Source organism: Saccopteryx leptura, chromosome 5 (assembly GCF_036850995.1).
Source record: "Saccopteryx leptura isolate mSacLep1 chromosome 5, mSacLep1_pri_phased_curated, whole genome shotgun sequence".
Taxonomy (NCBI): domain Eukaryota; kingdom Metazoa; phylum Chordata; class Mammalia; order Chiroptera; family Emballonuridae; genus Saccopteryx; species Saccopteryx leptura.
In genome coordinates, this window is record NC_089507.1 from 17,016,827 (window position 1) to 17,038,507 (window position 21,681).

The 21,681-nt window shown below is 40.0% G+C and overlaps 1 protein-coding gene across 2 annotated transcripts in view; it reads left to right on the top strand.

Moving 5' to 3' along the window:
• ZCCHC4 (zinc finger CCHC-type containing 4) overlaps nt 1-21,681 on the top strand; it is a 42,271-nt gene that overhangs the window by 15,236 nt on the left and 5,354 nt on the right. For both annotated transcript variants that reach the window (XM_066385723.1, XM_066385725.1), the window contains exons 6-11: nt 4,402-4,474; nt 8,659-8,809; nt 10,592-10,692; nt 19,116-19,237; nt 19,467-19,542; nt 21,526-21,577. In XM_066385723.1, the coding sequence (XP_066241820.1) occupies nt 4,402-4,474; nt 8,659-8,809; nt 10,592-10,692; nt 19,116-19,237; nt 19,467-19,542; nt 21,526-21,577 (575 nt within the window). The remainder of the gene's footprint in view (nt 1-4,401; nt 4,475-8,658; nt 8,810-10,591; nt 10,693-19,115; nt 19,238-19,466; nt 19,543-21,525; nt 21,578-21,681) is intronic.

Below are 21,681 nucleotides of genomic sequence, written 5' to 3' on the forward strand. Positions count from 1 at the left end.
TGTTTTAGGTGTCATGCCTAAGAAACTATTGTCTAATACAAGGTCATGAACATTTATATCTGTTTTCTTCTAAGAGCTTTTTGTTTTAGTTCTTCTTATATTTAGATTATTGATTTATTTTAAGTTATTTTTTTATATATGGCATGAGGTACGGGTCCAATTTCATTCTTTTGCATAGTTGCCTTGGCACTATTTGTTGAAATGTTTATTCTTCTCCCATTGAATTGCCTTGGTACCTTATTAAAAATTAAATGTATGGGTTTAATTTTGGACTGTAAATTCTAGTCCATTAATCTGTGTCTGTCCTTATGCTAGTCCCACACAGTCTTGATCATTGTTGCTTTGTAGTAAGTTCTGACATTAGGAAGTCGAAGTCTTCCAGCTCTGTTCTCTCGGGCTCCCTGCATTTTAGGAGTTTTAAGATCAGCTTGTAAATTTCTACAAAAAAACCGAGCCATCACTTTTATAGAGATTGTATTAAATTTGTGCATCAGTTGGGGAGTATTACCATCTTAAGTCTCCCACCTCATGTACATAAGAGTCTTTCCATTTATTTAGGTCTTCTTTAATTCCTTTAAATTATATTTTGTATTTTTCAGTGTGTAAGTCTTGTGTTTCCTTTGTTAAATTTATTTCTAAATGTTTGTTCTTTTTGTTGTTATTGTCAATTGTTTTCATAATTTCGTTTTGTATTATTCATTGCTATTGTCCTGATTTACTTTTTTATTAAAAAAATTTGACAAAATACACATAGCATAAAACTTACTATGTTAATAATTTTAAATGTACATACAGTTCAGTAGTGTTAAGTAAGTAAAGTACATTTCTGTCCTTGTGCAACCATTCTCAGAACTCTTTGCATCTGACTCAATTTACTTTCTATTTGAACAATTTAAATAGCCCCTTAACTCTTGCCTTCAATGCCATGCCTATGGTTTTACCTCTCTTGAGCCTGGAGTTGAAATCTCTTGGATAGAGTTAGACACAGGGGATGTGGATCAAGCTATTTTATAATGGAATACACTGATCCTTTTTTTTTCATGTCTGTAAGCCTCTGTTTGTGTGTTGCAAACAAAAGCCCAAGGTGTTGTACTAAGGATATCCTAGCTTAGTGTCTTTGATCCCATACTCTGTTACGGAGTTAATTCTACAAAAGGTCAACATTGGGTGTTTAGAGAGAGCTGGTTTATTGAAACATAGGAGCAGCCAGAATGAATTTAGTCTGCTGAATGTATTTATAGTATGATGGAGTGTGTGGTTAGTGCAGACTTCTCACAATTAAATCAGGGAAAAAAAATTCCTCTGCGGTATGGAGTGGCAGGGGTTGGTTGCTTTTGACTCTCTGACTTTGGTTCGTTGTTGCCCTGCGGAAGGTCTGTCCAAGGCTTCAGAGAACGGCCTCCACTGCAGCGTCTATGTAGATGTGCTATAAATATCCCTTCCAGGGGTCTAAGATATGAAGTTAACATTTCCTAAGATGGGTTTCTACATGCTCTAATTTTAGCAGGAAGGATGTGAAACTCTATTTGGCAAACTATCATCCAAATAAAGTTATATAAAAAAACGGATTTTTTGGGTTCATTTCATGAACTGATTTTATTCAGCTCTTGATTACATTTCCTGTGTGCAGAGCATGTCTCACACTTAGTAACTGGCTCATTTAAAGAGGATGAATGGCCAAATTAAACGAATGTCCTTTTGAACAGTTTTCAAGTGTATGCATTTCTGATTGGTTTTGTTTGCCTTATTCAATAGAGAGAATAATTCTTTGTGGCCAATTTCATTTTAAGAGGGTAATGTTGAATGATTTCTCATAATTTGAAATATGAATAATTATGCTCCCTTTTTTGTATTCCATGAAACTTAAAACTGAAATCAAGGCTTTTTTCTCTCTCTGGAACCATGACTGCCCAAAAGTTTTGGACAACTGTACTGTGTTGAATTTTATGTAAATAAAATTTTCTTTTTCAATTTAAAAAAGTGGCTATTATCATATCAATATGCCAAAGTTGTGGATTCAATCCCCCATCAAGGCACATACAAGAATCAACCAATGAGTGCAAAAATGGGTAGAACAACAAATCAATGATTTTTTTCTCTCTTTCTCCCTCCCTTTCTCTCCATTCTTCTTTCTCTTTCTAAAATCAATAAATTTAAAAAAATTTAAATAACAAACAATAAAAAATAACTGGTGTCATTGTGAAGCAATGAAAAATGGAGAGGTAGTAGCAGTATGTTTAAAAAGGGATTGTGTATATATATATATATATATATATATATATATATATATATATATACATTTTTTTTTTTTTTGCTTCCACAAAACAATGTAAGAGAGAAGGAAACTCTCAAATGATAATTGACTCACAGCTGTACTAGTACTGATAGATATAAATTAATTAAATAACAGATATTCATACATTACTAGCTATTTGGAATTTAGTTAAATAGGAAGACATTTGTTTATTAATGGTAATTGACATTGTCCCGCAGTTTTTGAAATGTTCATTGTTACAGTATATAGTTTAAATATTTTTCAGTTATCCAGACCTTTTGTTTACTTCTTCAATGCAGATTTGTTTTATGAAATTAACAGATGTATTAACAGTATGTTAAATAATATTAAGGGATAACACACTGAAAATGGTGAGCAGCTGTTCTCCATCTCCACACAATGAGAAGAAATGGTTTAGATTATAGGAGGGGAGATTTGGTTGGGTATAAACATAATTCGCTAATATTAGGGACACTAAGACATACATAGTTATAGCTGGTGTTTATTAAAATAGTGATATTGAACATTCCCATGTATGCTTTGTAGTTCGCACTGTAGTATGCACTTTACATACATAATCTCATTTATTCTCACCAAGGCCTGTGAGGTACAAACTACTGGATTTCTCACTTTGTAGATGAAGAAACTGGGGCTCAGATAGGTTCAATAACTTCCTAAGTTTACGAAGCTAATAGCTAATAGGTGAGACTCAGAGTCTGAAACTAGCCCATCTGCCTACAGAGCTGTGCTTCTAACCACAGAGTAACAGGAAGAGGACAAGCCAGGGTCGCCCACTGTAGCCCTCACTGTGGCTGGTGAGCCAGGGGTAGGCAGTCAGGGATCACTGAGAACAGGAGCTGGTGAGCCAGGGGTAGGCAGTCAGGGATCACTGAGAACAGGAGCTGGTGAGCCAGGGGTAGGCAGTCAGGGATCACTGAGAACAGGAGCTGGTGAGCCAGGGGTAGGCAGTCAGGGATCACTGAGAACAGGAGTGGACCATGCAGCGCCACGGCCACGGTCTGGTTGAAGAAGGAAGGATGTGTCCCTGGTTTTTTCAGCCTTCCCGCTAGGTTATGCATTTTGTAGAAGGATGATGTGCTTCCTATGTGAATTGTTTATAACAAAATTGTCAAAGTTCAAAATCCCATTGAGATAAAAATGAGGTTTCTATAATATATTACTTGAAAAACTCAGAAATCGGCAAGAAAGACGTAAAGACCCATATTCATAAATGGAGAAAACGGGACAGACAGTACAAACACACTGAAGGAATAAAGAAATCTCAGTCTTATAAGAAATCAAATAAATGCAAATGTAAAACATTATTATGAATTTTTGCCTGGTAAATCAGCAAAAATTTATAAAATGTTAACACCCAAAGCAGGTACTGTCATTCGTTACTGATGGTGTTTTAGAGTAGTATGGTATTACACCTGAAACTGATATATTGTATGTCAACTGTAATTACAAAAAACAAATTTTAATTAAAAAAATAAAAGTAACAAAAACATTTTTTAATAAAGTAGTATGTTAGAAGAATGAAGTGATTTAATCAGTAAACAAATATCCCTCTTTCCTGACACTAATTCAGAAAATATGAAATGCACATATTTTTCTAATATATTAAAAATCGTATTTTATAAAGTTAATCTTCAATAGACAAAAACTTTGTGTTAAGTACTTTATTTTTGTTAATCATAGAAGAAAATACAGTAATTAATAGCTGTTGAGCAGCAATATTGATTCAGTATTTTTCTTAAAGTTATTAACTGTGGGACATGTATTTTAATTGTCAGCCTATCTCAAGCTTAAACTATATGATAATCTACCAGTAACCTGATTGTTTATGTTCTTCTGGTCCACAAGAACATGTATATTTTATATGTGATATTGCATAGTTTTATCACTGATTTATTAAACTTGGGAACATAATTTTAGTTCATTATTCATCATCCACTGTTACTGGCTGAGATTTTGGGGAAGTGTTCTTTATATCAGAACACTTAAAGAGTGATGAAATTGATTTTATTAAAGGTGTGATTTTGTAGTTTTAAATTTTAGTTTGTAACTATGTAAATGTGTAGCTATCACTGAACAAGTAACTCCAGTAATAAATTATTTTACAGGTATTCACAGTTTTATATGGAAGATAGCTTTTGCCATTATAACATGTTTAACCATCACTTCTTTGATGGAGAGGTAAGAATTATAACCATTATCTCTTTTTCCTCCTGTGGAAGAACAAAGTCAAGACTATTTCCATTGTTCTTTAGTTTCTAAAGTCCCTTCTGATCAAATTGTGGCCATTCCACCACTATTCATAAATTGAGTACGTACTGATCATCTAGAAGTGATCAGATTGTTCCTCTTTCATAACTCTTCACCCCCTTTGGGGTAAAGACCCGCTTTCTTACCAAGGCCCCGTGCCTGTGGGGTCTGACCCCTGCCTCTCTTCCTCACCCCCTTTGGGGTAAAGACCCGCTTTCTCACCGAGGCCCCGTGCCTGTGGGGTCTGACCCTGCCTCTCTTCCTCTCTCCTCTCCCGGCTCCTGCTTTCTGTGCTCAGGGCACGGGACTTGCACCTCGACCTTTCGTCTGGAACTGGCCTTCCCACCGCAGGCTTGTGCCCATGCCGTTCCTCTGCCTTCTGCTTGCTCTGCCTTGTCAACTTGACCTCATCCTTCAGGGTGCTGTTCTAAGTGACTTTGTCCAGTCTCCACTGAGCCCCAGATAGGCTCAAGCTCTCCTTCGTAGATGTACGATACTATATCATTAAATAGTTCCATGGTTAGTTGTTTGGTGTCTGCCTCCCTGATAAATTTCATGTCCCAGTTAAGGAGCAGGAAATTTTATTAAATTAATCCTTCAAAAGTAGTGTCAAGAGTGCACCCTGGTGTAAACTATGAACTCTGGGTGAGGAAGATGGGTCAACGCAGGCTCACCCTCTGCGTGCGTGGTGGCCAGGGGTGGGTGGGACATCTCTGTATCTTCTCAATTTTACTGTGAACCTAAAACTGCCATGAAACAATAGTCTTAAAGACAGTGGCTGAAACAAGTTCTTCTTTCAATATGATGTTAATAATGTCTTGGTGAATCAACAACACAGCCGAGCTGCTACTTCTCCCAGGTTGGGCTCTTTGTCCGTCCTCTTACAAAGTAAAACGCACAACCAACCAAGTAGTCACACCTGCCAGGAGGGTTTGAATTTGTAAATGATTTGGAATTATCAAGACACTTGAAGTATATCCATATGTGTTGTGTATGTATCAGTTAAAAAAAATGGAACCACACTGAAGTATGTATATATATTGTGCTTTAAGATACTAAGTAATTAGAGAATGAAACCCATGCGAAACTAAAAAACTAAGCATTAAGGAAATGAAAAAAAATTGCATTGTTGGTTGGGATTGAAAAATGAGGCTCCTGACTCATTTCACAGGAGTGTACTCCTTCCATCAGAATCAGTTCAGCTTCGGGACATATATTTTCAGCCGTGACAGCCATGAAAACCAAGTGTTGAAATAAATAGCAGTTAGAATAAGACGTATTTCACTGTTTCCCAAAGGGCTTATGTGGTTGATAATCAGTAGGATCTGAGAGATGATTAGGTTAGCATGGAGGAGAGAGGAGTTGACAAATCACATGACAGTAGAGGATGAAGGACTTCTCAACTAGGACTGTGGTAGTGGGAAATAGCAAAGTGGATGGTGTAGGCGTTTCACAGATGGAAACAAGAAGACTTGGTTGTGCCTGACCAGTGGTGGCCCAGTGGATAGAGCATTGATCTGGGATGCTGAGGACCGAGGTTCAAAACCCTGAAGTCGCCAACTTGAGCGCGGGCTCATCTGGCTTGAGCACGGGATCATCAGCGTGATCCCAGGGTCACTGGCTTGAGCCCAGAGGTTGCTGGCTTGAAGCCCAGGGTCACTGGCATGAGCAAGGTGTCACTGGCTCAGCTTGAACCTCCTGGTCAAGGAACATATGAGAAACAATCAAATGCCACAACTGGGAGTTGAGACTTCTCACGTCTCTCTCTTTCCTGTCTTTTTCTCTCAAGAAAAATGAAGAAAAAAAAAATTAAAAAAGACTTGGTTGTAATCATGATGTTGTATACTTGAATTTAAAAAAAAATTGTACCTCAATTTAAAAAAAACCTTGGTGATAAGTGTTCCAGAGGAGAAGTCAAAGATGACTTGGTGGTGTGATCTGGATTCACATTTCATCAAAACAGGGCAGGGGAGTTTGGACGTGGGGTTTGGGGATGCTGAGTTTGTGAGGCTGGAGCAGTATTGGTATGGAAGTGTCCAGGATGGTCTCTTAAAATGATGTGGCCCTGAGCTCAGGGCTGGGGACATAAGTGAGGAAGTAACCAAGTTTGTATCACTGCTTGATGCTGCAGTTGTGGGTCAGGGGTTTAGTTATTTGCTTTTAATACCGTGCTGTGATTTTGCATCTTATATTGAATCATAATAATTAGAGTAAAATTACATTTAAATACCTAACAGTTGGCTAGCAATTTCATATGTTTTAAGAAAGTAATATGTAATTAGCCTTCGTCCAGGAAATTTTATGTAACTTTTATTGAAAATTTATAGAATTACCTTACAAGCTTCTAGATCGTTTATGGAGCTGCCAGGACTGCGTTCCCCTTGATCTTTCCCAGCGGAGAACAGGCGTCCGGCTCACTCTCCTCGCTCTGTAACTTTAGTAACAGCCTCTGAGTAGCCCTGTAACTAGAGACTGACCTAGAGGAAACTATTGTTTGAATGATTTTACTCTCTGCCCTTTTTCTTTCTGCATCCTTCTTGAGTCAAGGTTTTCAGTCACGATTACCGTGCTCTAATCAATCACGGAGTATCTGTGTGTCTCCAGGCACCTGTGAAGGTGTGCAGGGCGCTTTGAGGCTCCAAGCCTCTGTCACTGCTCATCAGCACTTCCTAGTTAATGGGATTAAAAAGCAGGCATTTCCCGCACAGGATTTTTTCATAGCAAATAATAGAGGATTTGGATAACAAAAAATGTCATGTGCCTTAATGGTAAAGGGGGTTAAAAGTGTGTTTAGAGGGTGGCATTGAACAGGCTAGGCACTTTTTAAGTTCTAACTGAGATGAAAAGGTTTAAGTTACTGTCAACATTGGTGGGATAAGCAAGCATCTATTTCCCAGAGGTGGTCTGTATTGGGATCCTCAGCACCTCATGACAGGACATCACAACCTTAATTCTTTCCTGGAAGGATATTCTTCCCGTTTTTAAAATTTGGTTGAGAGTTTAGGCCTAGTTTACTTGTTTATTTTCTTTCCTCTGCTCTTAACTCAGGATTTTTTCAGTAGCATCATCTGTACTTAGGTCCTTGTTCATGAAGGCGGGTTGAGAAAGTGCCAGGCAGCACTTGAAAAACGATTAGCCTTCTTGACACACTATCCTTTGCTGTAGTGTTTCCAGTTGGAAGTGAATAAAGACACTCCAAGGGAAGAGGGATTAGGATGTTGTGTGCTTTTCTCTCATCTGTTGGGTCTTCTAAATTGATTTAGTAGTAGAACAATATATATTTTATTATAAAGTACATATAAGTTTATTAAAGTTTAAAATACCATTAAACTTTAAAATCATATGCCACCTATTATTAAGTGTTGGTTTGCTTTTATAGATGAGTTCATACTTGAAAACTATTACAAAGTCAGTTGACTGGAGTTGTTATTATTCGTGTCTCATTAATTTCTCCTGAAGTAAAAATGATGTATATCCTAGACAGTGGTTAATATTAACTTTGCAATTCCTAAAAGTACTTGAACCAGTTTGTTGGGAAGATGTGCTAATAGCATGGTGTCATGGCCGGGATAAGCTCTGTTAGTTGTGAGCCTTCATTTACGTACTTACTGGTGCTTGTTCAGTTATGTCTGCCGTGTACTCAGCACTCAGAAACATGTGCGTGTTTAACTGGCACCTGTAGCTCCTGTTAAACTGAACACATGGTGGTGGACAAACCAGAGAGGAAAAAGAAAGTGTCTTATTCGTCTTTATGTCTCCAGTGTTTAGCACAGTCCCTGCTTCTGTTTGTTTTAGACAGTCTTCATGGGTAATGAGTTTCTCTCTTTTTGGTTACTAAATTTAGTTTTTTAATTTAACCATTTGAAATGTGTAGTCCTTTGACAGTGGTGATATTTGAACTTGCAATTGTAAAACCTGCTTATCAAGACCCCGAAAGATAAAATCTCACAGGGGCTGAATGAAAGCCTCTTCCGGATGTCAATGAGGGGCTCTGGGTGGCAGCTGGGTGAGGTCTCAGTGCAGAGAAGGAGGCTGAGCCTAATGCATTCTCCTCCAGGTAGGGTGAACTGCCTCTCTCTAGTCCTAACTTAGAAATGAATTTTTATTTGTTCTAGGCTGCCCTTGAAGTGTGCAGAACATTTTTACAGGAAGATGAAGGGGAAGGAGTCATTATGGTGACAGATCCTCCTTTTGGTGGCTTGGTGGAACCTCTGGCTGTTACATTCAAGAAGTTAATTGCTATGTGGAAAAAAGGTCAAAGCCAAGGTGTGTAACTTATTACTTAATGCAAAATAAACATGTATGTATATATCTACTTTCTGTCAAATGTTAGCAGAGCTCAGTGAATCAGAGCACTGATAAAATATACATGCCTTTGGGTCCTTGTCTTTTTTAAAAATAGGCTTATTTGATAATGCAACAAACTTTGTCATCATGATACATTTTGTATTGTCCTGATCATGTATTTTTAAAATGGTTTATAGGTAAAATATTCCTTTTTTTGGTGGGCATAAAGGAACATTCTGAAGAACAGCAGTGAATTTCTTCAATAAATACAGGAGTGGGCAAAGTAGGTTTACAGTGGTTCATATGGGAAGTAATACAATAATTAATAAATAATAATACAAGAATAGACTGTGTTTTGTGTATTCATAACTACACCTAATTTTGCCCACACCTGTACTTACCGAATGGCCTCTATGAACCAGGTCCTGTGCAGGTGCTGGAAGCATAGTGGACAACAGAGCCATATCTCTGCCCTCGTGGGTCTTACACTCCCTGTTCCCAACGTCTTGCTCAGAACCCTAAGATGGCACCCAGCCCCTGGCCCAGAGTGCTAACCGTGCCAAGATCTGGGTGGGAAAGTCAGACATCCAGTCGCCTGACAGTGGTTATCAGTGACACACACATACCTGGTCCTAGAGGTAGAATAATGGCTGAGGGCTCCTATTCAGTTTAAAGTGGCTTAGGACTTCAAAGTATTTAATACAATTATCTAATTAGTCTATACAACAATTTTTTAGTTTCAAGTTTTTAAGGTGATAAATTGTAACAGTGTCAGGAATTGGTAATCAATTTTCTCCATCAATTATGGTACATAAACAGTGTTGCTTTGGGGACAGAATGCAAATGAAATCTAAACTGTATAAAATAAGCCTGATTGGTGGTGCGTACAGGGGATAGAGTGTTGGCCTGGGATACTGACATCCCAAGTGTGAAACCCTGAGATCACCAGCTTGAGCACAGACTCATCTGGCTTGAGTGCAGGCTCATCAACTTGAGCATGGGGTTGCCAGCCTGAACGTGGGATCATCAACATGATCCCATGGGCACTGGCTTGAGCCCAAAGATCGCTGGCTTAAAGCCCAAGTTCACTGGCTTGAGCCCAAGGTCATTGGCTGGAGCAAAAGGTCACAGGCTCGGCTGGAGCCCCCCAGTCAAGGCATATACGAAAAGCAATCAACAAACAACTAAGAGTGCTGCAACTCCAAGTTGATGCTTCTCATCTCTCTTCCTGTCTCTGCCTCTCTCTCGCTAAAAAGTAAAATAAAATGAAAAGTAAAATATATAAAATAAAATTTAAAACATGACTTAAGTATTCCGCTTATTTTCAGTTCTTAAGTTACTTATGAGAGGAGATCAAGTCTCTGTTATTGGGAAAGTAATAAAGAGCTTTGTGGGCGTGAATTCCAGTGCTGCCACTTACCAGCTGTATGAACTTGAACCAGTGAAATCTTGGGGCTCCATTTTCTTTCCCACTTTTTTGGTAACATCTCTACCTTTACATATGTTATCATGATATGTATGGAAAGACTACTTTGCATACCTTTGTAGCTGTGTTTAGATAGAAAAGAACGTTTCCATTGCCTTTGACAAAGGTCTGGTTGTAAATGGCGCTCTGGTCAACCTTCTTCCCTTGTGTATGACTTAAATTTATTGAACAATTGTACTTTCTTCTGGTACCAGAAGTTTTCCAGTTATAGCTGTTTTATTTTTTCCTTTAATATCAGCTTCTTATTTTCTTTCTCCTTTCGTATGATCCATTAGATGACAGTCCCAAAGAACTACCCATTTTCTGGATTTTCCCATATTTTTTTGAATCCCGAATTTGTCAGTTTTTCCCAAGCTTCTGCATGCTGGATTATCAGGTACAGTAAATATTCTGTCTGCTGGCATGGTGGGGAATAGATATTCAGTTTAAATAAATATTCCGATAAGACTGTTGGTTTTAGTAAATGAAAATGCTATAAATTTTGTTAAACACTAAAATTATACCATATGTAGCTTAGTCCAGTAGGACCTAAATATCTGTTATCCCTGGGGTGCTTATTAAAAATATAGATTCTTAGGTACCAAAATAAATCTACTAAATCAAAATCAGAGGGTAGAGCTCGACTCTCAAAAAAATACGTATTTTACTAAGCTTCCCCGGGGATTCTGAAATGCAGTTAGGTTTGAGACCAACTGATCTAATCATTTATCATCGCAGGTGATTTCACAACACCCGCAGGATCGTAATGCAGGGGGTTTTCTCGGTGTAGAGGTCAGAGAGAAGTAAACAGCTTTTCCTGGTCAGTAGAATGCTGTGTACACTCTCTTGTGCAACTCGGAGGCCGCCAGGAGCACTGAGCAGGGGTGTGCCTCAGGTCACGGCATCAGAGAGGCAGAGGGGCGAGTGTGCTGACTCAGGATGGGAGCAGCTAGACCCCCTTCACGTAGCTGCCTGAGGCCCTGGCCACCTGCCTGAGTGCGCACAGTCACAGGGCGGAGCCACGGTACCTCCACCCTGCCCTCAGCCTGGTCTTCTGCTTTAATGCCCACTTTCCTGTGTTCATGTCCTGACTTCTCAAGTGAACTCCATTGTCGCCATAACGAGGTCTGTTCACCCAGTGCGCACTGCTTCCTCTTGCGTAATTATAGTTTTCTATTTGAGTTTCCTGAGAAATTGACCATCCTCTGATGAAGGCTTTTCATCCCTATAACTGCAAATGTCTTCACTAGGTATTCCAAGCTAACAGTAGGTTCCAGTCTTTCTAGTCTGGAAGATATACCACTATGAAAATTATTTAGAAGTTCTGAAAGAAGTACCTGTAATGTTACTAAAAATGCAGGGACAGCCCTACCTGTGATTCCTCCTCAAACAGCAAATACAATTTTGAAGTATTCCCTTCCTGTCTCTTTTAAAAACATTTTTACATACTTGTAATCATAGCAGATGAATTTGAATTCTGTTTTCTTCACTGTGTCTTATATAAATGTACATTTTTAAATGCAGCTACATAATTTTTATGCTTTTAGTAACTTTAAATTATTTTATTAACAGACTATGTTATCATTCTCTTCTCTTTGGACTTCCAGGCTGCCTTTACCTTAAAGGTACTATAAATAAACCTGCCATAAACATCTTTTATTCATAAACTTTTCTCCCATATTTTACATAACTTCCTTAAATAAATTTACAAAACTAACATAGAATTCTAAAAATTACATTATCAAATTGAACAGACATTTTTATGACCATTGAACCATCTTAACTGGCTCCTTCACCAAAGTGTATAGCTGTTTTAATATTGACTTTTTGAGTTCCACTTTAGAAAAAGAATCCACATCATAATTCTTCTCAAAGTGGCGAACTCTCCTTTCTAGGGCGCCCAGTTCTCTGTTTCTTGTCTGAGGGGCCTTCTGGTTCTGACGTTGACAGTGCAGAGAGGGCTGCCCCAGCCTGGAGATGTGCACGGGGCGAAGGAGTCCTGGTTCCAGCAGCACCTGCTGCCTTGGCAGCGAGTCACCCTCTGCGCAGTGCTGGGCACACAGCAGGGGCCCCGCATGTGGAGTCAAAGCTGAATGAAAAAGTTAGTGGGAACTCTGCATTTGAAAAGGAACCGAGTTTTAATCCTGGTTCTGCTGCTCACTAGCTAGGCGTATTTTCTCTCACTCTTTGAGGCTCATCTTACCTGGTAAAATGAGGCTAGTAAATCCATATGTGCCTCATATGGTTTTAAGAATTATATGAGGTAATGCATTAAAAAGGCTTAGCCTAGGCCCTAGCACACAGCAAATGTAAAGGTAATTGCTATTAATATTGTCATAACCATCACTGTATTGTCATCATTCAGATGGTCTCAAGGTGGGGGTAAAACTCTCTCCAGGTCCTTTCTTGAAGTCTCTGAGACATTAAAATTGCAAAATACAAGATTCCTTAGAAAACTGTCCCAGCTACTATGGCAAGAGTCTGAAATGGTGAGGAGGCAAAGGCAGACCGGGGTGGGGAGGTGAGGAAGGCAACGCAGAGGGACCCACTGTCGCCTGTTTAGACAGGAACTTCTGGAGCTTTGATTTTGAGAAATCTTTCAAAATCCAAGAATATTGGGTGTTATTATGTAATTAAGTGTATTAGTGAAAAAGTTTCTAATTAGGTCATGTGTATTGGACAGGGTTAAAAGCAGTCTTTTCAATAAAAAGAAAGCCAACCTTTGAAGAGAACATTTCAGGCCCTGGCCGGTTGGCTCAGCAGTAGTGTCGACCCAGTGTATGGAAGCCCCGGGTTCAATTCCCAGTCAGGGCACACAGGAGAAGCACCCATCTGCTTCTCCACCCCTCCCCCTTCTCTCTCTCTTTCTCACTCTCTGGCAGCCCTGGCTCGATTGATTTGAGCACTCAGCCCGGGTGCTGAGGATGGCTCTGTTGAGTTGCTAAAAATGATTTGGACACCAGAAGCCCCAGACGGGGTTAGAGCATCAGCCCTGGACAGGGGTTGCCAACTGGATCCTGGTTGGGGCTCATGCAGGAGTCGGTCTCTCTATCTCCCCTCCTCTCACTTGGAAAAGAAGAAAAAAATTTAAATATAAATAAATAAAAAAGAAAAGAAACATTAGAATAAGATCTATAAAACAAAACAAGTATTTATTTTTCATGAGTCCTCCTACTAAAGATAAGAACATTACTGCCCATGACATACTTAGTTGGAGAAATTGCTTTCACTGTCTCTGAGTGCAGTGGTTTTCAACCATTTTCATCTCATGCCACGTAGAAACTAATTACTAAAATTCTGTGACACACCAAAAAATACATTACATTTTTTTGCCCATCATTCACACCAGGAGGCTATTGTGTTGGCTGTTGTCATTTTTTAAATTTACAATCTAAGGGAAAAGAGGCAGTGCCCCTGACTAAATAGTCAGATAGTGCATGGTGGCATGCCAGTTGAAAATTGTTGTCCTAGTGGATTTAACCTTATTGGATGTACCTCCCTTTTCATGATTTTTCTGCCTTTGTTTCTGAAAATTTATCTGGACTTGTCACCCTCTTCTTTTCTGAGTCTTTTGCTTTCCTTTTCTTTCTTTGTTACTTTAGCCTCATTTTGTGGTAATTTTTTCCTTTCATGTTAGTCACCTTTATCGAATAAAAATTTGAAAGTCTGCTGCTCTCCTCCTTCACCGATCTTTCCCCAAAAACCTTGATTAGGCCTTCGTTCTGACATTGTCTGAGATGAGTATAAGCCCCCAAACCACAATGCAGTCAAAAGGAAAGAAAACCCCAAATCACCGAATCTTTTTTGAGATACTGTTCAGGTAAGAGAAAGACAGAGTGCTGCAAATCTTCATAAAATATAAAGTACGGAGACTCCTCCATGATAAGCCCTTGATGAGTGCAGAATAAAATAGTTATCAGCGGCCACGGACACCAAGTGTTTTATTAAGGGCAGGTTAGAAGGGAAGGATGTGACAATGGGAAGAAATTCTGATGGAGAGTCATAAGTCTGAGTTCCAGCACTGCCTTTTAGAGGCAGTTTAATCCTGAGAGAAGTCACTCTTTCACCCCAGGTCTCTGTTTCCTTAGCTATAAAATAAAATAAAATGATTGAACCAGAGAAGGGATGGCAGGTAAGTTCCATTTTCAGCTCCCAGCCTGATAAAGTAATTGGTGGTGGCTTCCTGGAGAGTGTGTTGAGAACACCAGGCTCGGTGGCAGAGGAGGGCAGCGTGCCTGATCAGTGAGTGTGTCTCAGGGCCGGGTGTGTCTCAGGGCAGCGCCAGGCAGTGCGGGCTCTCGGGCCTGTGTTACCATATCGGAGCGGAGCATCTCAGTCTCCTTCCGCCGGAGCACGCTTATGGGAGCTCTTGTTTCCACCTCATCTGCACATTGGTCTGGATTCTTGAAAGTAGAGCTCTTTGCTTCATTCTTTTTTAAAAGCTATCTTTAAAAAAATCATCCCGAATAGAAAAACTGGTGTTTGAGTCTAGTTTCATGTTTAGAAATGAAGTTTTTTTTATTTTTATTTTTTTCTGAAGTTGGAAACGGGGAGGCAGTTAGACAGACTCCCGCATGCTCCCGACCGGGATCCACTAGCATGCCCACCAGGGGGCGATGCTCTGCCCACCTGGGGCGTTGCTCTGTTGCAACCAGAGCCATTCTAGTGCCTGAGGCAGAGGCCACAGAGCCATCCTCAGCGCCCTGGCCAACTTTGCTCCAATGGAGCCTTGGCTGCGGGAGGGAAGAGAGAGACAGAGAGGAAGGAGAGGGGGAGGGGTGGAGAAGCAGATGGGTGCTTCTCCTGTGTGCCCTGGCCAGGAATTGAACCCGGGACTCCTGCACGCCAGGCCGACACTCTACCACTGAGTCAACCGGCCAGGGTTTATAAATGAAGATATTTTAACAGGAATTTCTGAGATATGATTGTAAATTAAAAGGTGGCAACTGAAATTTTTAAGACTTGACAAATAAAACATTTCATGGGTTTGGAGTGAAATACAAACACACTCACACACACACACACAAAGTAGGACAAAAGTCAGTTTCCAATGTGAGTACACAAAACAGCTTATTCTTCTATCATTATTTATTAATTACTTTCCATACGAGCCACTACCCAATGCTGTATATACTAATTTCACTAGTTTTTCCTATATATAGTAATCTTAGATGAGGTTACATGGGCTATGGAGAACATGAGTAAAAGACCTTATTAATGTGATAGAGGTTGATTGATGGAGCTGACGAGTTAGTTCACTTGGGATCTTTTCAGTGTACTGAAATGAAACAGAACCCAGTCCTTAGGGAGTTACGAGAATACAGGTTCTGTTCTAGTTGATCTTTCCGGGCCAGATGCTTGGAGCATAGTAGGTGCAAAATAATGGTTGTTGACTTGAATGTCTGGCTTTCCCATCACTAGTTTCAGTCTCATGTTGCAGAAGAAATTTGCGTAGAGATAAAATTAAAAGTTAGGAAGTGCAGAGATTTCTGTGCTTTCCCTCATTTCTATACAGTACTTCATCACATTAATCAGTTCCATGGGAGAAATTTTCTATTTGAAAATGCCTCTCATCATCATTGTGAGTGAAATGTCAGGGATAATGATGGGAAAATGGTGTATTAGCTCTACCACTAGTGATATGCAATTTGCAAAATTGTGTTTGCTTTACAGCTCTTCCATAGGAGGTTTATTTGTGTGGATGAAGCTATGAAATATGGATGTATGTTAGAGGTACATTAATTTACCCTAGCAGCATGCATTTTACATACCATATGTTTATAGTTAATTAGCACAACAAACCCGCATTTAAAAATAATAATAATCTCAATTAGGTTATGCAAAATCAAGCAATCAACCACCTTCCTGACACATACATTCTCTGACTCCTTGGGTAACCATAAAGAAATGGTTCTTTTTTTTTTTTTCCTCTTCCATCTGCTATCTATTATATTGCATGGAATATTCCTAGAAATATTGCTAGAAATCTTTCTAAGATACTCTTTTCCAACATTTGCAAACCTTTGTAAGATTCTCTTGGGAAAAATCTTTTTCTTATGACACTCATAAGTGTTCAGAATATCTTTGTTGAATTTAATAAGGTGCCATATATTCATTGAGTACAAAGAGGAGTGCAACGGGGGAAATTATGAATTTAAATCATTTTAAAAGAAAACTACTGAAGGTACTGTTTTAAGGTGATTTTGAAGTAAAATCTATTTTTGTATCTTAGCCTCTCCTAGGTAACACATATTCATAGAATGTTTAAGTTGGAAAGAAACAGAAGTAACATAGGCTAACTTCGCAGCGTAATAATCCTCTGCACTGAATTCACGAGAAGCGGTCATCTAGCCTCACTTGATGCTTTTAGTGAGCAAAGTCCTGCAGCCTTACAAGGCAACTCAATTTATTTAATAGCTCTAATTGTTAGAAGATTTTCTCATATTGAGATAAAATATGCTCCCTATTAACTTCTAACCATTGGCCCTACTTCTGTTCTCCAGAGCAATAAGGGATAAGGCTAATTTTTATTCCACGGGACACCCCTTCTGTTACAAAGTAGCTATTGGGTCATCCTCCCAGCCTTCTCTTCTCTGAGTAGACACCAGCTATGTGCTAAACCCTAAATCCTATTCATTTCCATTACTTTCCATGGAAATGAAGCGGCTTTATTAATGTCTCTTAAAATGTAGTGATTGAATATGGGGCTTCAGATGTGACCTAACCTCGTTCTTTCCTTAGGCCCGCTGGGGGCCTGGGCCAGCTTTTACACACTTATGCTAGCTGTGGGCTCATCATGCTGACAGCTGACAGACCTGCCAGGATTTTATTTCATTCTGTCCTTTGTTTAGCGGGGTCTCCTCATCCTGCTGAAGCTTGTTAATCAGTCTCCCTAAATGTGTACCCCCGTAAATCTAGTAGGCGTTTGGCAGGGCCACGAGGAGCTTAGGACTCTCCCTTTAAAGGCCTCTTCCACTGTCATCAGTTCCTGACATTTTTGTGATTGGCTTATTAAATAGCTAGCTCTGTTGTGAATTCTTCAGTGTATTCTTGTTTGGAGTCTAAACAATCATGAAAACTTATTTGAAAGTTGTGTTCCACCTGTGTTGACCTCATAAAGATCTCATGGTGTTCTTGTGGACAGTTTACAGCAGTTGTTCTCAAACTATTGTGCGAGGAGGGCTTGTGAAGAATACGGATTGCTGGGCCCCCCAGCCCAGAGGTTCTGTTTTATGAGGTCGTAGGCGGGGCCAGAGTCTGCGATCCAACAAGACCCCAGGTGGTGACGTTGCCGATCCAGACCCCACACCGAGAATGATCCTAAAGAAAGGCCAACAAAGCGGCGGGTGGATCCCTAGAGTTCTAAACCAAATTGAAAATGTGTGTGGAGAGTAGAGACCGGAGGAAGGACTGGAGCAAGAAGCTAATAGAGACCATGATTCTGAGCTTCAGTTTACCTTCAGGATAATCTGCTGACACTGACCGTTGAATTAGGAATCTTGAGAAGAGAGGTAAATGTTTGAAATAGTCATCGTGGGGAGAGCTGGAGTTCGCAGCCTCTCTCCTCATCGCCGTCTTTCTGTCTGTCTCTACATGTGCCAGGCCCGGAACTCGGCGTGTCACACCCATCATCTTGTTTCTCTGGCACATCTCTAAGGTGAAAGTTATGCGGCCTGGCTTACGGTCACGTAAGCAGTGAGCAGCAGAGCCACTGTCCGGCCTCCAAACCTGTGCTCTGTCACATGGTGGGGGGCGGGGCCGGACTGAGATCCTGCTGAGGGTGGGCGAGCCGAAAACGGACATGTAGTGAATTTCACGCACAAAATATGAAAAGCCGCAACCAAGCTGGCCCGTATCTTCAAAGGTGGAATTTTTTTAATGCCAAAAGCTAAATTCTTCTTAAAAAATTGGTTTTGTTTTTCAATTATAGTTTACATTCAACATTATTTTGTGTTAGTTTCAGGTATACAGCACGGTGGTCAGACAATCACATACTTTACAGAGTGGTCCCCTGATTCTTCCAGGACCCCTGGCACCGTATAGTTAGTCCAATATTATTTTTTGTTTTGTTTTGTTTTGTTTTGAATTTTCTTAAGCTGGAAACGGGGAGGCAGTCAGACAGACTCCCGCATGCGCCCGACCGGGATCCACCCGGCACGCCCACCAGGGGGCGATGCTCTGCCCATCTGGGGCATCACTACGTTGCAACCAGAGCCATTCTAGCGCCTGGGGCAGAGGCCAAGGAGCCATCCCCAGCGCCCGGGCCATCTTTTGCTCCAATGGAGCCTCGGCTGCGGGAGGGGAAGAGAGAGACAGAGAGGAAGGCGAGGGAAAGGGTGGAGAAGCAGATGGGCGCCTCTCCTGTGTGCCCTGGCCGGGAATCAAACCTGGGACTTCCAGGCTGACGCTCTACCACTGAGCCAACCGGCCAGGGCCAGTCCAATATTATTAACTGTATCCCTGTGCTGCACTTGACATTCTCCGGACTGTTTTGTAATGACCAATTTGTACTTCTTACAAACTCTAAATTCTTAGTTTTGTAATAGCCTTTCTTGTAAAGTCTATTGGATAAAAGATTGGAGTTGTTCTCAATGCTAGGCAATGTGACTTTGTCATTACAAATTTTACCATTTTTATAATCAAATTTCACTGCCATGGAGGGCTTTCAGAGGCTGCTAATTAGTAAGTAAACTCTTGCTTTTAAAGACCTCAGTTTATTGTGTCTTAGTATCAGCTTGTTCATTTATTGGTTAAAGAATCTTAAGAAATATTGACTCATTTGAGTAAATTTTCTCTTTTCAAATTTTTACAACTTTCTAGGTAGATTATGATAATCATGCACTTTATAAACATGGAAAGACGGGTCGGAAACAGTCTCCCGTGCGCATCTTCACCAATATTCCACCCAACAAAGTAATCCTTCCTGTTGAAGAAGGGTACAGGTAAGGTCACAGTGGACCTTGACACACACAGGTCACTGAAAGTGCAGTTCCAGGTGTCTAATACTGAAGGGCTTTTAATACTGACCCATGTAGTTCTGTTACTTTTAACTTTGGCCCATCATTCGATGTTGAATTAAATTTGTAATGAGTGCCTTGCCAACTTTTATTTACTCTGTGAAACTCAGTAAGTATATGCAGTAATCTCTCCAACTCTTTCTTTCGTCTCTAGGTTTTGCCCTCTGTGTCAACGGTATGTTTCTCTAGAGAACCAGCACTGTGAGCACTGTGATTCGTGCACATCCAAGGTAGAGATTTCTGTAGAATACATTTTTCTTCAAACATATTTTACTTTGACTAATGTTCATTACCTTTGCTTAACATTATTTTGTTCATATAATTTGTATTATAATTTATTAATTATACTTTAACACAATATTTTATTTCTAATTATAAATAGGCTCTTAAAAATGGTTAGACAGACAAGAGGGTCCTAGAGCAAACTGAGCCTGAAACATCGCTGGGGGCAGAAGTGACAGAAATGAAGCTGTCCCACCTCAGGCACAGCCTGAGATGGCAGGCTCTCTGGGCAAGACAGTCCTGCTGGGAAGGGAAGGCAGCAGAAGAGGAAGAGCAGATAGGAGACGCATTGACTTTATTGGAAAAAGCCGTAGGCATGAGTCCCCAGGAGCTGAGCAGGGCTTGTTGAGGGCGGGACATTGTGGACATCGCTTGTTTGTTGGGTGGCCAGGACTGGCACCAGCTCAACGACATGTAGCACAATCAGCTTCATTATTGATAATTATTTGAAGTCACTTTTATATGGTACAGTATGACTGCTAGAATTATTAGTGTTTTAAATAAGGCACCGAATTTTGTTGAGCATAGAATTATGTTTCAAATAAGACATTGAGCTATCGGATACCATCACTGTTCTAGTGACACTCAGGGGTCCCCAAACTTTTTACACAGGGGGCCAGTTCAGTGTCCCTCAGACCGTTGGAGGGCCGCCACATACAGTGCTCCTCTCACTGACCACCAATGAAAGAGGTGCCCCTTCTGGAAGTGCGGGGGGGGGGGGGTGGATAAATGGCCTCAGGGGGCCGCATGCGGCCCGCGGGCCATAGTTTGGGGACGCCTGCTTAATATCAGGTCCTGTGCACTTTTCATGTGCCAGGCTCTGTCCTGAGAGCCGTCTGTCCATGGCTGAACTCACTCACTGCTTGCAGCAGCCCTGGTCGATAGGTACAGTTACTCCTCGCTGTGTATAGATGAGGAAGGACTACACGGGACAGATCACCTCTATATCGTTCAGGAGGTTTGGATCACCCTTAAGTTGCTCTGTTATTTTAAATAAGTCTGGTCAAGAAAGAACACGTGAAATTTAGTTTGGCCAATAAGCACATACTGTTCTTCAAAAAAAAGGGAATATTTTTATAACTATTAGAAAGTATTTTTTTCATAACTTTATAATTGTATTACTGGTTATACTCATTTTTAATTATGGTAACACATCTGATTATATACATTTTCAGTTCATTTAGAAATAACCTGTATTCATTTTTTTAAAAATGATGCTCAGAGCATAAAAGTTCAAATGTGGAAAATAAAACTATTGTTTAGAGGTGCACATGAACGTAGTGGTAAAAATAGGTGAAAGCGAGGAAGTGACCCTCAGAGGACGCTGACCAGGTGCTCCTTGTGCAGAAGGAGGAAAGCTGGACCGGGAAGGGCACGGGGAAGCTGTCCCGCAGACCAGGGTGTTCTGGTTCTTGACCTGTTAGGGTTCGCGTTTACTTTATACAGTCATTAAACAGGACATGTACGTTTTATGCACTGTTCTAGCTATGTTTACTTCAGCGTCTTAAAATTACCCAAATAGTAACCCATAATCTTTATCTTTCTAAATTACATACAGTTCTCAAATATGAATTTTATTAAGGATTATGCCAGAGGGACAAATAAAAATTATAAATCATTAATTCTTTTGAAATTTTCATTGAGAGCCTTTTTTAGGCAGATCAGGTTGCTTGATCTGGAGTGGATGGACTTTTAAGATCATGTAGCTAAATCCCCGGTTTTAGAGTTAAGGAAATGGGAGTCCATCGATGAGGCATTGAGTTGAGTGGAGAAATGCATAAATTAAAATAAAATATGCAATTTTGAAGCCCAGGAGGGTGAGAAATAAGGAATTAATCATTTACACAGATTTTAATAAGACATTTTAATTTTAATTGTGGGAATTGATTTTTGATGACAAATTAAATATAATTTAAAAATTGTTTTTGTAGGACGGCAGGAGATGGAAGCATTGCTTTCTCTGCAAAAAGTGTGTAAAGCCTTGTAAGTATTGAGACTTAGTGTTTGAGATCCTGTGAAAACATTTGTACTTAACTGTATTTATAAAAGAAAAAATTATTATAGAGACCAGTATTAATTTACTTCCT